The sequence below is a fragment of the Podarcis cretensis genome (genome assembly GCF_951804945.1).
Source record: "Podarcis cretensis genome assembly, chromosome: 15".
Taxonomy (NCBI): domain Eukaryota; kingdom Metazoa; phylum Chordata; class Lepidosauria; order Squamata; family Lacertidae; genus Podarcis; species Podarcis cretensis.
In genome coordinates, this window is record NC_137185.1 from 25,707,501 (window position 1) to 25,719,221 (window position 11,721).

General features: G+C 46.3%; 1 protein-coding gene across 1 annotated transcript; it reads left to right on the forward strand.

Moving 5' to 3' along the window:
• The first annotated feature begins 847 nt into the window (after positions 1-847).
• HSPB2 (heat shock protein family B (small) member 2) lies at positions 848-4,341 on the forward strand. Its single transcript, XM_079954885.1, has 2 exons — positions 848-1,039; positions 3,469-4,341. Exons 1-2 carry the CDS (start codon positions 946-948, stop codon positions 3,909-3,911), a joined length of 537 nt encoding a protein of 178 aa, XP_079811011.1. The 5' UTR covers positions 848-945; the 3' UTR covers positions 3,912-4,341.
• The last annotated feature ends 7,380 nt before the right edge of the window (positions 4,342-11,721 follow it).

Genomic DNA, 11,721 nt, shown 5'->3' on the forward strand with positions numbered 1-11,721 from the left:
GTCGGTGGTTTGAATCCCCGCGACGGGGTGAGCTCCCGTTGCTCAGTCCCTGCTCCTGCCAACCTTGCAGTTCGAAAGCATGTCAAAGTGCAAGTAGATAAATAGGTACTGCTCTGGCGGGAAGGTAAACGGCATTTCCGTGCGCTGCTCTGGTTTGCCAGAAGCGGCTTAGTCATGCAGGACACATGACCCGGAAGCTGTATGCCGGCTCCCTCGGCCAATAAAGCGAGATGAGTGCCACAACCCCAGAGTCGGCCATGACTGGACCTAATGGTCAGGGGTCCCTTTACCTTTATCTCCCAATGTATTTAAGCATTGCATTTGGGGATTGTGGCTGCTAAGGCTGTAACGACTTGGCGAAATGGTAAGCGCTTTTACCTGAAGTGGTCTGTAAAAGATACTCAGGTACTCCCTCCATAGTACATAGTTGTGGAGCAGCAACACAGAATGCCTCTAGTCTAGTCATCCTGGGAGTTGACTAGGGCTGATGAGACTTTAGTCCAAAACTGCTGGAGGGCACCAGGTTGGGGAAGGCTGGTGGATGGACTCCGTGAGGGAGTCATGGAGAACACAGTGGGACTGGAGGAGAGGACACTGCCTGTGGCTACAGCCAGCTCTTCATTTCATCCATGTCGCTTCCCATCCAGTTGTCCCACAACACGGCCGGCTTGGGAGAATCGCAAATTTCTGACATTTCTAACAGCTGCAACTGTGTTGTCAGAGGGCTGCACAGCGAAAAGATGCCTCTCGAGTGGAATGCAGCAAGGAGCTCTTTGGTCATCATTGGCGGCTCCAGGGCCTGCCTATCTATTTTGGTCCATATTTTATCACTTGCTCCCCCACCCCATGGAATTTGCCCCAGGAAAACATCGCAATCGGACTGCAGCCTTCACAAGGAGACACAGAAACAGGTAGTCAAAGAGGTCCATTCCCCCAGCAAAGACCATGGCTGAGCGCACTGTCCCTCACGCCTACCCTATGAGCGCGGAGTACGAGTTTGCCAACCCCAGCAAGATTTACGACCAGAACTTTGGAGAAGGTAAGAAAAATGACTGGCTGGTAGCGTTTCCCTTTGATTTGCACACAGTAGATTGGAAACAATCCAAGGCTGGTGATTCTAACTCAGCGATTGAGGGAATCCTATGGAATAGTGATTATGAAACAAAGAATAACGCACACATTTTGCAATTGTAGAAATGTTCTTGTGAGCTTGCATAGAAAGAGTGTTTGAAGCACCCTTTTTACCACACTTTTGCCTCCCTGAACGCATGAACAAAGGCACAGTGGGGCAACAGTGTATGGCAGTGACTGCCTTCCTCATGGGTCTGATGAGACTGAAGGTGCTTCCAAGTGAGTGTGTATTATAGGATTGCTGTTCTTCATGCATGTGAAATTTCTTGCAGCATCCAAACAGCATCGTTGCATGAAAATGCCACCCCATATTTCCTGCTGTTTAATCCAAATTTCCCCTTTCTTAGGAAAAACCTGTTCGTGATATCTCAGTGACCCATTTATAATATTAAAAACCCCATCTGGAAACAAACTCTATTGGAAATCTTTTAGGGGTTTTTTTGAGATTATTCCTACAATCAGAACTGTGTCTCAGTGTGTTACCCCAAGTGCTGATAATCTGATTCTGTGTTGTTTACCCAGAAATAAGCTTTTATGGGTTCAGTGGGGCAGTGGATTGCGGTCTGAGATTATACAAAATGCAAATCAATCCTCTAAAAAGTGAGTTCATTCAATTCTTAATGTATAACGCAGTCAGATTGCAACTTAAGGCATTGCCATGCATTCACTGTGCTAAATAGAATTATAGAGGCATAGCTATAGACACACACTCTCTCTGTATCCCCTGGGATGATGAAACTATATATCCATATCCCCTGGGATGGGGAAACCTATCTTGAAGCACATCTCCAAATCCTTAATATTTTTTAGTCCATTAATATTGTGGCCATTAAAATCAATATGTGCGCCCAACTGTCAGCAACAGAATCGACCAACATTAAGGGATGCATGGGTTTGTTATACTGTAAGGCAAAGTTTTTTGGTGGGTTTTAAAAGAAAAAACAAGCCAATATGTTACAACCAAGCTATCTGTAACCACACACAATGCAAAAGAGAGAGACAGCATCCCAGGTGTAAGGGAGGAACAACCCATGAAGATGAGACCATATGGGTCAATTGGCTTTACTTCTGTTTTGCAAGAAGTTAAAAAGACTTCCAGCTGGCGAGGGAGCCCTCTCAAAGCTGCTGGCAGCCGGGAACGAGATCCTTCTCTTTCTCCACACGGATCCAGGACACTTTATGGAATGTGGCTGGCACAGAGCAGCATGGAGGGGAACGATGCCAGCCAGAGATTATTTTTATTTTTTTGCAAACTCCGTTAAAACTGGTGAAAAGCTGAGCTGGTGGGTTGTGCACAAAGCCCGGCTGGAGTTGCAGTGGCTGTTAGAGGAGAAAGAATGCAGAAGGCAGCAGTAAACCATTCAGCGCTGAACAGAGTGAAAAGCTGCAAGCCCCCAGAGAGAAGCCGGTGGGATGACTGTGTTGCATAAAAGGGCTTTTGTTGTCTGTTCCAGTCTGCAGTTGGCTGCCATGTGCTTCTCTTGCTTCTGGGCCTGGCAAAATGGCTGGGCAGGACCAGGCCTAGGGCAATGGTAAGTGATGCCTTTGGGTGGGGAAGAGCAGGCAAAGCAGAAGAGGAAGGCTCCAGTGTAAGGAGAGTGAGAATACAGTGGTACCTCAAGTTACATACGTTTCAGGTTACATACGCTTCAGGTTACAGACTCCGCTAACCCAGAAATATTACCTCGGGTTAAGAACTTTACTTCAGGATGAGAACAGAAATCGTGCTCCGGCGGCGCGGCAGCAGCAGGAGGCCCCATTAGCTAAAGTGGTGCTTCAGGTTAAGAACAGTTTCAGGTTAAGTACGGACCTCCGGAACGAATTAAGTATCTAACCTGAGGTACAACTGTACATAGAATCTGGGAAATAAACGAACCCCCCAAAAGAAATATATCGGGAACTTCAAAATGCTGAGTTTGCCAAGTTTCCTTAGTGTGGCAGCTTATTGAACATATGGCTGGTTTATATGAGACAAGCCTGCTCTTTTGCCACTCTTTGACCCAGATACTATGGACCTTTCTCGAAAAGACCTTACTCTCCATCTCATGATGGCAGCACAGCTCACCATTGCAAGCTATCAGGGGACTCTGGAGAGCAACCTTTATTATAAAGTTTGGTTGATGAAACTTTGGGGCCTGATTCTGATGGATAAGTTGGCACTACAGCTATGTGTACGCAGGGGCAGTCAATGGACTGACCCTTTTACTTCTACATAAGTAAACAATGCACTAAGAACAGATTGCTTTGGCACTGAACCTAAATCCCCTTCCATTATTCTTATTATTTTAATTGTACTCAAGTGTGGCATAATCTGTAATTGTCCATTCTCCCTTTTAGGTGTTTCCCCAGGGGAAATCCTGTCCCCTACATTGTACCATGGCTACTACATTAGACCTCGGATTAATAAGCAGCTGGACCGAGGGATCTCAGAGGTCAACCTCAACGACCACAAATTCCAAGTGTTCCTTGACGTTTGTCAGTTCACGCCAGATGAGATTGCTGTCCGCACAGTGGACAATCTCCTGGAGGTGACAGCTCAGCACCCACAGAAGGCAGATCGGCATGGTTTCATATCCCGGGAGTTCACCAGGACCTATATCCTCCCTCTTGATGTTGACCCTCTGTTGGTCAAAGCCACCGTGACCCATGATGGCATCCTGTGTGTAGAAGCTCCACGGACAGGAAAGGAGGTGAAGGCCAAAATCAATGAGGTGAAAATAACACGCCAAGAACAGCCAGCAGCGGAAGGAAAGGGCTGTGAGGAGAAGCCACAGCCCTAAAACATCCCTCAGCAGTGTCCTCTCCCATATTGAACATGCCCCCTCTAACATGCACACATTTCACTGGATGTCAGGATTGGACAGCTGATTTGGGGAAGGGGGCCTACCCACATGGCTTTGTGGGGTCCTGTCTCTTTTTCCTGTCCTTTAGATGTGGCAGCCATTTTGTGTTATGCCACACACCCGCAGCAGCCATCTTTTTATGCCATGCCCCCAAGGCAGCCATTTTATGGCTGGTGTCCATGGCACTTGCTCAAAAAAATTCCAAACATGCCCCCTGGCAGAATTTTTTTTGGCAAAACCCCTGTCCTATTGTATGCCTACTGACTTGGATCAACATTTTCTTCTCTATGCGTGTGTTTGAACTGTTAAGCCTCATGTTCTGAATGTATAAATTGGTTTTTTAAAAAATAAATAATCCTGAGAATTATACGCTTGTGGACCTCTGTACCTCACTAATACTCTTTCAAGACTCTGAGAGGCAAGGAGATAGGATTTTCATTTGACCAATCAGAAGGCAGTAGAGTGCCTGGCGGGCATCCTGGTCAATCTGATTGGGCTGAGCTGCTTCCATTGGTTCTGCCAGCAGCAGCCACCATCAATTACTCGTGTTGTCATGGCAACTAGAGCGCTGCCACTCATCGCAATGCAGTTAGTTTTGCCTATTTGGTCCATGGAGCTCAAGTTAGTGGGATTCTGAAAAAAAGAAGCTGGTGACAGTGCAGGAGTGCCAATATTGATACGGCCCCCTTCATGCGTGTGAGCTCCCACCATGCCCCAAATTATGAGGCTTATGTCGGCAGACTGGGCATGCACAGAAGCCACCTCAGCCTCTTCTTGCTATGGTGAGATGTATCGTGTTCCTGCTTCAATGGAAGCACAGTAATTATTCCTGAGTTTTAGGAATAGAAGCAAGGGCCCGTCCATACCTCGACTTGATGTGGATTGTGAACCCATTGCGCCTCCTTTAATTCCCCCCCTGTTCATGCAGCATTCTCTTCTAACTCCTGATGTCCCAGACTTTCTCCTCCCTAAATCCAGAGATTCCCTATGCAATAAATATAGCTATTTTGGATTTTCAAATCACAGGGATTTAGGGAAAAGAAAGTGTGGGCCAGCAGTAGTTGGAGGAAAACACTGCACAAACGAGGGGGAATTAAAAGAAGCACAAGGCGTTCACAATCCACATTAAGACGAGGTATGGACTGCCTCTAAGTTACCATATGCAAATTGGCACCCTCTTTTCTTGGAGATTCGTATCCCCTTTTCTGATGGTGCATTAACTGGCTGCTCCAGCTGGGTGTTTTGGCTACTGAATTCATATGTTTGCTTTTTGTGTGCCATGAGAATAAGGCATTAATAAAACCACAACTGAAAGGAGGCACATGTGTGCTTTATCCAGTGAAGCATGCCATTCTGAAAGCTCATAAAAATAAACAAGGGGGGGGGGGAGAGAACTGAAGTTTGTAATGCTTACTATTCCTCATGACTAAAACATTTCTCCTGCGCAAACAAGCTTACCAGCTCTATTGACTTTTACTTCCACAACACACCTTGGAGGCAGCTGATTGTTAACCGAGGGCCATAAGCAGGTGTTTTGCAATGCAGGTGACCTCAGGGTACACATTGGGAGTAGGCCCATCGTGTTGATGTGAAACAGCAGGAACATGAATATAAGAAGCTTGATAAGTTAACAGGGTTTAGACTGCAGTCCTGTACCCGCTTATCAGGGAGGACCGTGTTTTTCGCTCTATAACACGCACCCGACCATAACACGCACATAGTTTTTAGAGGAGGAAAATCCGTAGGCATGCCACCCGTAGGCATTCCCTCCATAACACGCACAGACATTTCCCCTTACTTTTTAGGAGGAAAAAAGTGAGTGTTATGGTGCAAAAAATACGGTATGTCTCACTGAACTGAGCGATACTTCCGAGTAATTATGTAGAATGTTATAATGACTACTTACAGAGCACCAGCATTTTATGGCATGACGTCAGTAGTGTAGTGGCAAATTCAGAGGTGCAGAGTCCCTTCTTAATAGTCGCAGCCATGGCCACTCTCAGTCTCACCCTCCTAAGATTATGTAACATTCTAAGATTATGCAATCTTAGAATGATGCAATAATGATAAATCGGGTCCTCCCTTAAAGAGGGCACGTATTACGGTGACATCCTGTGTTGTGGGTGGATACGATTGGTCAGCCACAACACCCAATTGGTAGGTCCCTCGTAGTTGGGTGCAATCTGGCCAATGGGACGCAGTCCAAACAGTTCGAGGGACCTATTTATACCCATGCACGTGACCCAGAGCTTCCTCTTTCGGCACGTGCATTTGGAACACCCGCCCACCTCTTCCTACTTTTAGGGCTTTGCGCTTGACTTTGTTATGCCGTTGTGTGTCGTCTGTCATTGGGACAGGGGCACGGCAGGAATTTCCCCCACTTGGCTGATTGGCTGTTGCCATTTGGGTTTCGCCTGCTGCGTCACAACTTGTAAGGTTGCGGATAGGCTCTGGTTCAGGTGATAGGGATGGGAGAACGCTCTTGCCATCCCTATGTGAAGGGTATTCCATTAAAGGAATCCAGGGACTCAGTGGTTTGGTCAACCCCTTAGAGGGGGTTGTGCCCGTGCCTGAGTCCAGGGGGACATTTGGGTGGTGGAGATAGCCTGTTCCCGGCTTTCCGCTTATCCAGGTGTTCACCCTTGGCTGACCTATGCTGGAACCCTGGGTCAGCGCTACCAGCATGACAGGGAGCTAGTTGAACCAGAGCCTATGCAACCAGTCACTTTCTGTAATCAATAAAGTTGTGGCCTACATTCTGCCAAAAACCAAAACTAAAATTTGAGACAAGTGTGAATTTATTTAGGGGGGATGTTTCTGGGTCTGAACAAGCAAATAAGGATGCATTGCAACGGCCAGTGCCGATCTTCTTTTGGAGTATCTTGATTTGTGTTTTCCTTGAAGTTCCTTTGTATGTAACAGAACTTGCACACCAGTCTCTTGAAATGGAGGTACAGTAGTACCTCGAGTTACATACGCTTCAGGTTACATACGCTTCAGGTTACAGATTCCGCTAACCCAGAAATAGTGCTTCAGGTTAAGAACTTTGCTTCAGGATGAGAACAGAAATCGTGCTCCGGTGATGCGGCGGCAGCAGGAGGCCCCATTAACTAAAGTGGTGCTTCAGGTTAAGAACAGTTTCAGCTTAAGTACAAACAAATTAAGTACTTAACCCGAGGTACCACTGTACCTTGTGTGTTCATTGTGTCTAAATGCTTAGGTTTGGAGCATACTAAACAACTCTCCCTTGGTGTTTTCCTCATGCGCCTTTTTCAGAGTGACCCTAGCAGTCAGTCCTCAGTGGCTGACTCTTCTCTTTTCACTCTGACTGACTCGAATCAGCACTAAAGGTGAGAAGGCTTCTTGGTGGCTAAAAAACCCTTTCTTTTTATGCTGAGTGTGGGGCTCTAGGATGCTGGAGACAGAGACCTACTGCATATACAAAAAGGTGTGTGTTTTTTGGCCCCCTGTGATTCCAAATCACTACATGTTTTGTGTGATGTAAAAAAACACACAGATCCCTGCCCAAGAAAACTTGGTTTTCTATATTTCAGCCAAAGGGGCGACTGCAAAAGATGGAGAGAGGAGAAGGTATCAGGGAAAGCAAATGAATCTTCATGCAAATTTGGCTACAATATCTCAAGAGGCATCTGAATGCATAGTGAACATACATTCTTCCTAAAATATATCGTTGGGGGGTTATCATTAAAATTGTAATGACCCTGAAAAAATGCCAAGTGCTTGTCAGCCATCCTCAGGGTTCCTTGGCAAGAAGAGGAAAAACTATTCAGGATAAAGTTTCCTTCTTATTGAGCATCCCATTAGGCAGAGGGAGGCAGCTGGCTTGAGCAGCTGATTGTGGGTGCTGCCAAAGGACAGCAAATCGTTACTTATTTTATTATTGTAGGGGTTTTTTAATGCCCAGTGAAAGAGAGAGGGCTTTGAGGATCCCAAATTAACTTGGGTGCTATGCACCTTCCCAGAGGTATGGAAGATAAACCATTTTTTTGCTACCTTCTCAGCAAAGATGGGAGAGAAATTCAATCCAATTCACATTTAACAACCCTACCAAATGCACACTTTCTGAAATAATATGTGAACCGAAACACAGGCATCTAAGATCTAGAGGTCTTAGTAGAGCACAATATTAATATGAGTCAACAGCGTGATGCAGCAGCAAAAAAAGCAAATGTTATTCCATGCTGCATTAACAGAAGTTTGGTGTCTAAATCCAGGGAAGCCATAGCACCGCTGTATTCTGCCTTGGTCAGACCACACCTGGAGTACTGTCTCCAGTTCTGGGCATCACAATTTAAGAAGGTTGTTGACAAGCTGGAACATGTGCAAGCAATATGATCAATGGTCTGGAAAGCTTTATGGTGCGCCGTTGAGGGAGTTTATTTATTTATTTATCTATTTTATTCCATTTGTATACTGCTTTTCATCCAAACATCACAGGGTGGTTCACAACATAAAAAGTTATGTTTAGCTTGGAAAAGAGGAGACTGAAAAGAGATATACCCGTATTTTTCGTCCCATAGGACGCACCTAGGTTTCTTTGGGAGGAAATAAAGGGGGGGAAAATTCCCTTTATTTCCCCCCAAAACCAGGTTGGGGAAACCAAACCAGGTCAGGGAACAGCGGTATGGCGGCGCTCCGCCTCCCCGCTGTCCCCCGAGCTTGTGGGGCTGGCGCTGGGGAGAAGTGCGCTTTTCCCCAGCGCCAGCCTCCAAACCAGGTCGAGGAACAGCGGGATGGCGGCGCTGCAACTCTCCGCTGTCCCCCGAACTTGTTGGGCTGGCCGATGTCTGCCCGAAGCGCAGGGTGCTCTGCTTCAGCGCGCCCTGCGCGCCGGTCGGCAGGCTGCTATCCGCAGCCTAGGGAGCCCCGCAGGAACTCCCGTGGGCTCTCCAGGCTTGCTGATAGCTTCCTGAAGCCTGGAGAGCTCTCCAAGCTTCAGCGAAAGCCTGTATTCGCCCCATAGGACGCACACAGATTTCCCCTTCATTTTTGGAGGGGAAAAGGTGCGTCCTATAGGGCAAAAAATACGGTAATAGCCATCTTCACATATCTCAAGGGCTGTCACCTGGAAAATGGAGCAAGCTTGTTTTCTGCTGCTCTGGAGGGTAAGACCCGAACCAAGGGATTCATGTTACAAGAAAGGAGACGCTGACTAAACATCAGGGAGAATTTTCTGACAGTAAGAGCCGTTCAACAGTGGAACAAACTCCCTCAGAATGTGGTGGACTGTCTTTCCTTGGAGGTTTTTACCCAGAGGTTGGATGGCCATCTATCATGGATACTTTAGTTGAGATTCTTGTAGGGGGTGGGACTAGATGACCCTTGAGGTCCTTCCAACTCTACAATTCTATGATTCTATGATGTTTAGAAAGTCATGCTTCTCCAGATTTCGCAATGCAGTTCGCCGGCCAAGTGAGGTGCACAAAAACGCATATACTAGGTTAATTTTTTGCAATAAAATGCATATATTAAATAACATGCAAGAATGCATGATATTAGGCAAATTTGCTTTGGAAGAAAATCTACGGTAAATTAGGCTAAGAAACAGGAACTGGCCTCTGATCATCCAGTGAGTTTGGCAGCAGCCAAGCTCTTGTACTCGAGTCCTACTTGTGGGTTTCTCATACGCATCCAGTTAATCATGGAGAGAAACGGATGCCAAACGTGCCTTTGGTCTGATCCAGCAGGCCTCTTCTTACATTTGCAAAACTCAATACTTCTGACTTTTCATCCTCTTTTTCTCTGCCCTGTGCTGGTCTGGTGGACTTCAGGATACCACTCTGTAGAGCTGGGCAGTATTCCCTTCTTCTAGCCAGTGCTAAATTCCTTCATTACAGAAACAGATTATTGATTGTGTCTGTAGTGGTGGTGGAGAAATTAGACTTTGTTTACATTTCAGTGAGAAACTTCCTAATTCCACACCTCTTGAGCCAATGTGTGAACCAAAACACAACCATCCTTCAATATCTGCAGTTCTCTGTATTTTGCAATGCAGCTATCCAACCAAACAGTGCATAAAAATGCATATAATGGGGGAGGGGGAGGGGTGCACATTAAAAATGTATACATTAGTCACAAAATAGCATGCAAAATGAGCATATTGCTAAACAAGAAACTACAAAAATACGTTTAGTGGGAGAAAATTGCACTAAAATGCTGATGAATTTTCATGAGGATTTTTAAAAACAAATCGCAAATTGCTGCAGAAATGTGGAGAGCTGAGTTTAAGATTGGAATAATAACATTCTGGTTTGCCCACCCCTACATTTCAGGCCCCAAAGAAGTGGGTCTTGGTTTTGGCCCATCTACTGCAGGGAATTACAGGCCCAGATTTTTGCCAGCAAAGCATAATCCACACCCCCCACCCCCACCCCACTGCCCCGCAATGCACTGTTAAGCCTGGGCGCTGACACCCAGACTCCCTTTTGTGCCTGCAGACACGTTATGAAAAGGGAATGTGGACTGGCAGCCAAGGATTGGCTGGCAGGGGTGGTGTTTTTGATGCTTCTCTGTTTCCCCAGAGGAGCTAAAAAAAAAACCCTCTGAGCAAACTGAGCACATGTCCAGAGAGGGGCTTAAAGGAGCAGGCGTGCAAACCCAGAGTTTGTGTTATTTTGGGGTCTCAGCACAGGGCTAAGAAAACTCAACAGACGGTCTGGAAATCAAAACAGATTCAGGGACTGTGCTCGTATTAGCAAAGGCCTGGTGTTTCTGGGGAGGGGGTTTGTTCAGAGCTACTGTACTGTACTTGTTTGCACTATGAATATAGTTGTGGAAGCCACTAAAACGATCAGATCCTCTGGATGCTTCTAGATGAGCTGCTTATTGAAGATTCATTCTGATTGGTTCACAGAGAGATTAGACAATGTTGGTTATTTAATGAGCATTCATTCTAATTTGTTTGGGGGGGGGGGTTAGATGATGATGCGTCAAAGCAAGTGTTACTGCCTCTCCTGGTATGCCCCGCGGAGGACCTTAAGGTCCACAAATGACAACATTTTGGAGGTCCCAGGTCGCAAGGTGGTTAGATTGGTCTCAACTAGGGCCAGGGCCTTTTCAGTGCTGGCCCTGACATGGTGGAACGCTCTGTCACAAGAGACTAGGGCCCTGCGGGACTTGACATCTTTCCGCACGGCCTGCAAGACAGAGCTGTTCCGCCTGGCCTTTGGTTTGGACTCAGTCTGACCCTTACGTTTCCCTCCCCTTATGGTCTTGATTTATCGGCTACTTTTAAAATGAGGCTGCATTTCAAATTGCATTTTAACCTGTATTTTAAATCCCCCCCCCATTATGTTTTTACTGTGATTTTATTGGTGTTAGCCGCCCTGGGCAGGGTATAAATAAAATTTATTATTATTATTATTATTCACACTTTCCACAATTAGCATCTGGTTGGTGACTGTGAAAACAGGATACTGGAGGAGGCAGGCCTTTGGACTGATCCTGTAGGGCTCTTATGATTCCCATCACCTGTCGCCTGATCTTTTCAAATGGAGGTTGACCTTGGGCCCTTCTACATGCCAAGCATGAGCTCTCTCACTCGGCTATGGTCCGCTTCTTGGCCACAGCCTTTCCACCTAACCCCAGTTCTGCTGGGGATCTCAATGAGCAGAATATCTCCTCTTCCTTTATCCCTTGCTGTCTCCTGCAGATGCAAGGTGACTGGTGATAGAGAACAGCAGAGAGAGCTACATATAACCCTGTTTTTGTTCCAAAACTTCCTGAG

Bases quoted from the DNA above. Each gene is read 5' to 3' on its own strand.
- HSPB2 (XM_079954885.1), top strand. From the start codon at position 946: ATGGCTGAGCGCACTGTCCCTCACGCCTACCCTATGAGCGCGGAGTAC. The intron at 1,040-3,468 runs GTAAGAAAAATG...TCTCCCTTTTAG, and splicing joins CGACCAGAACTTTGGAGAAG to GTGTTTCCCCAGGGGAAATC.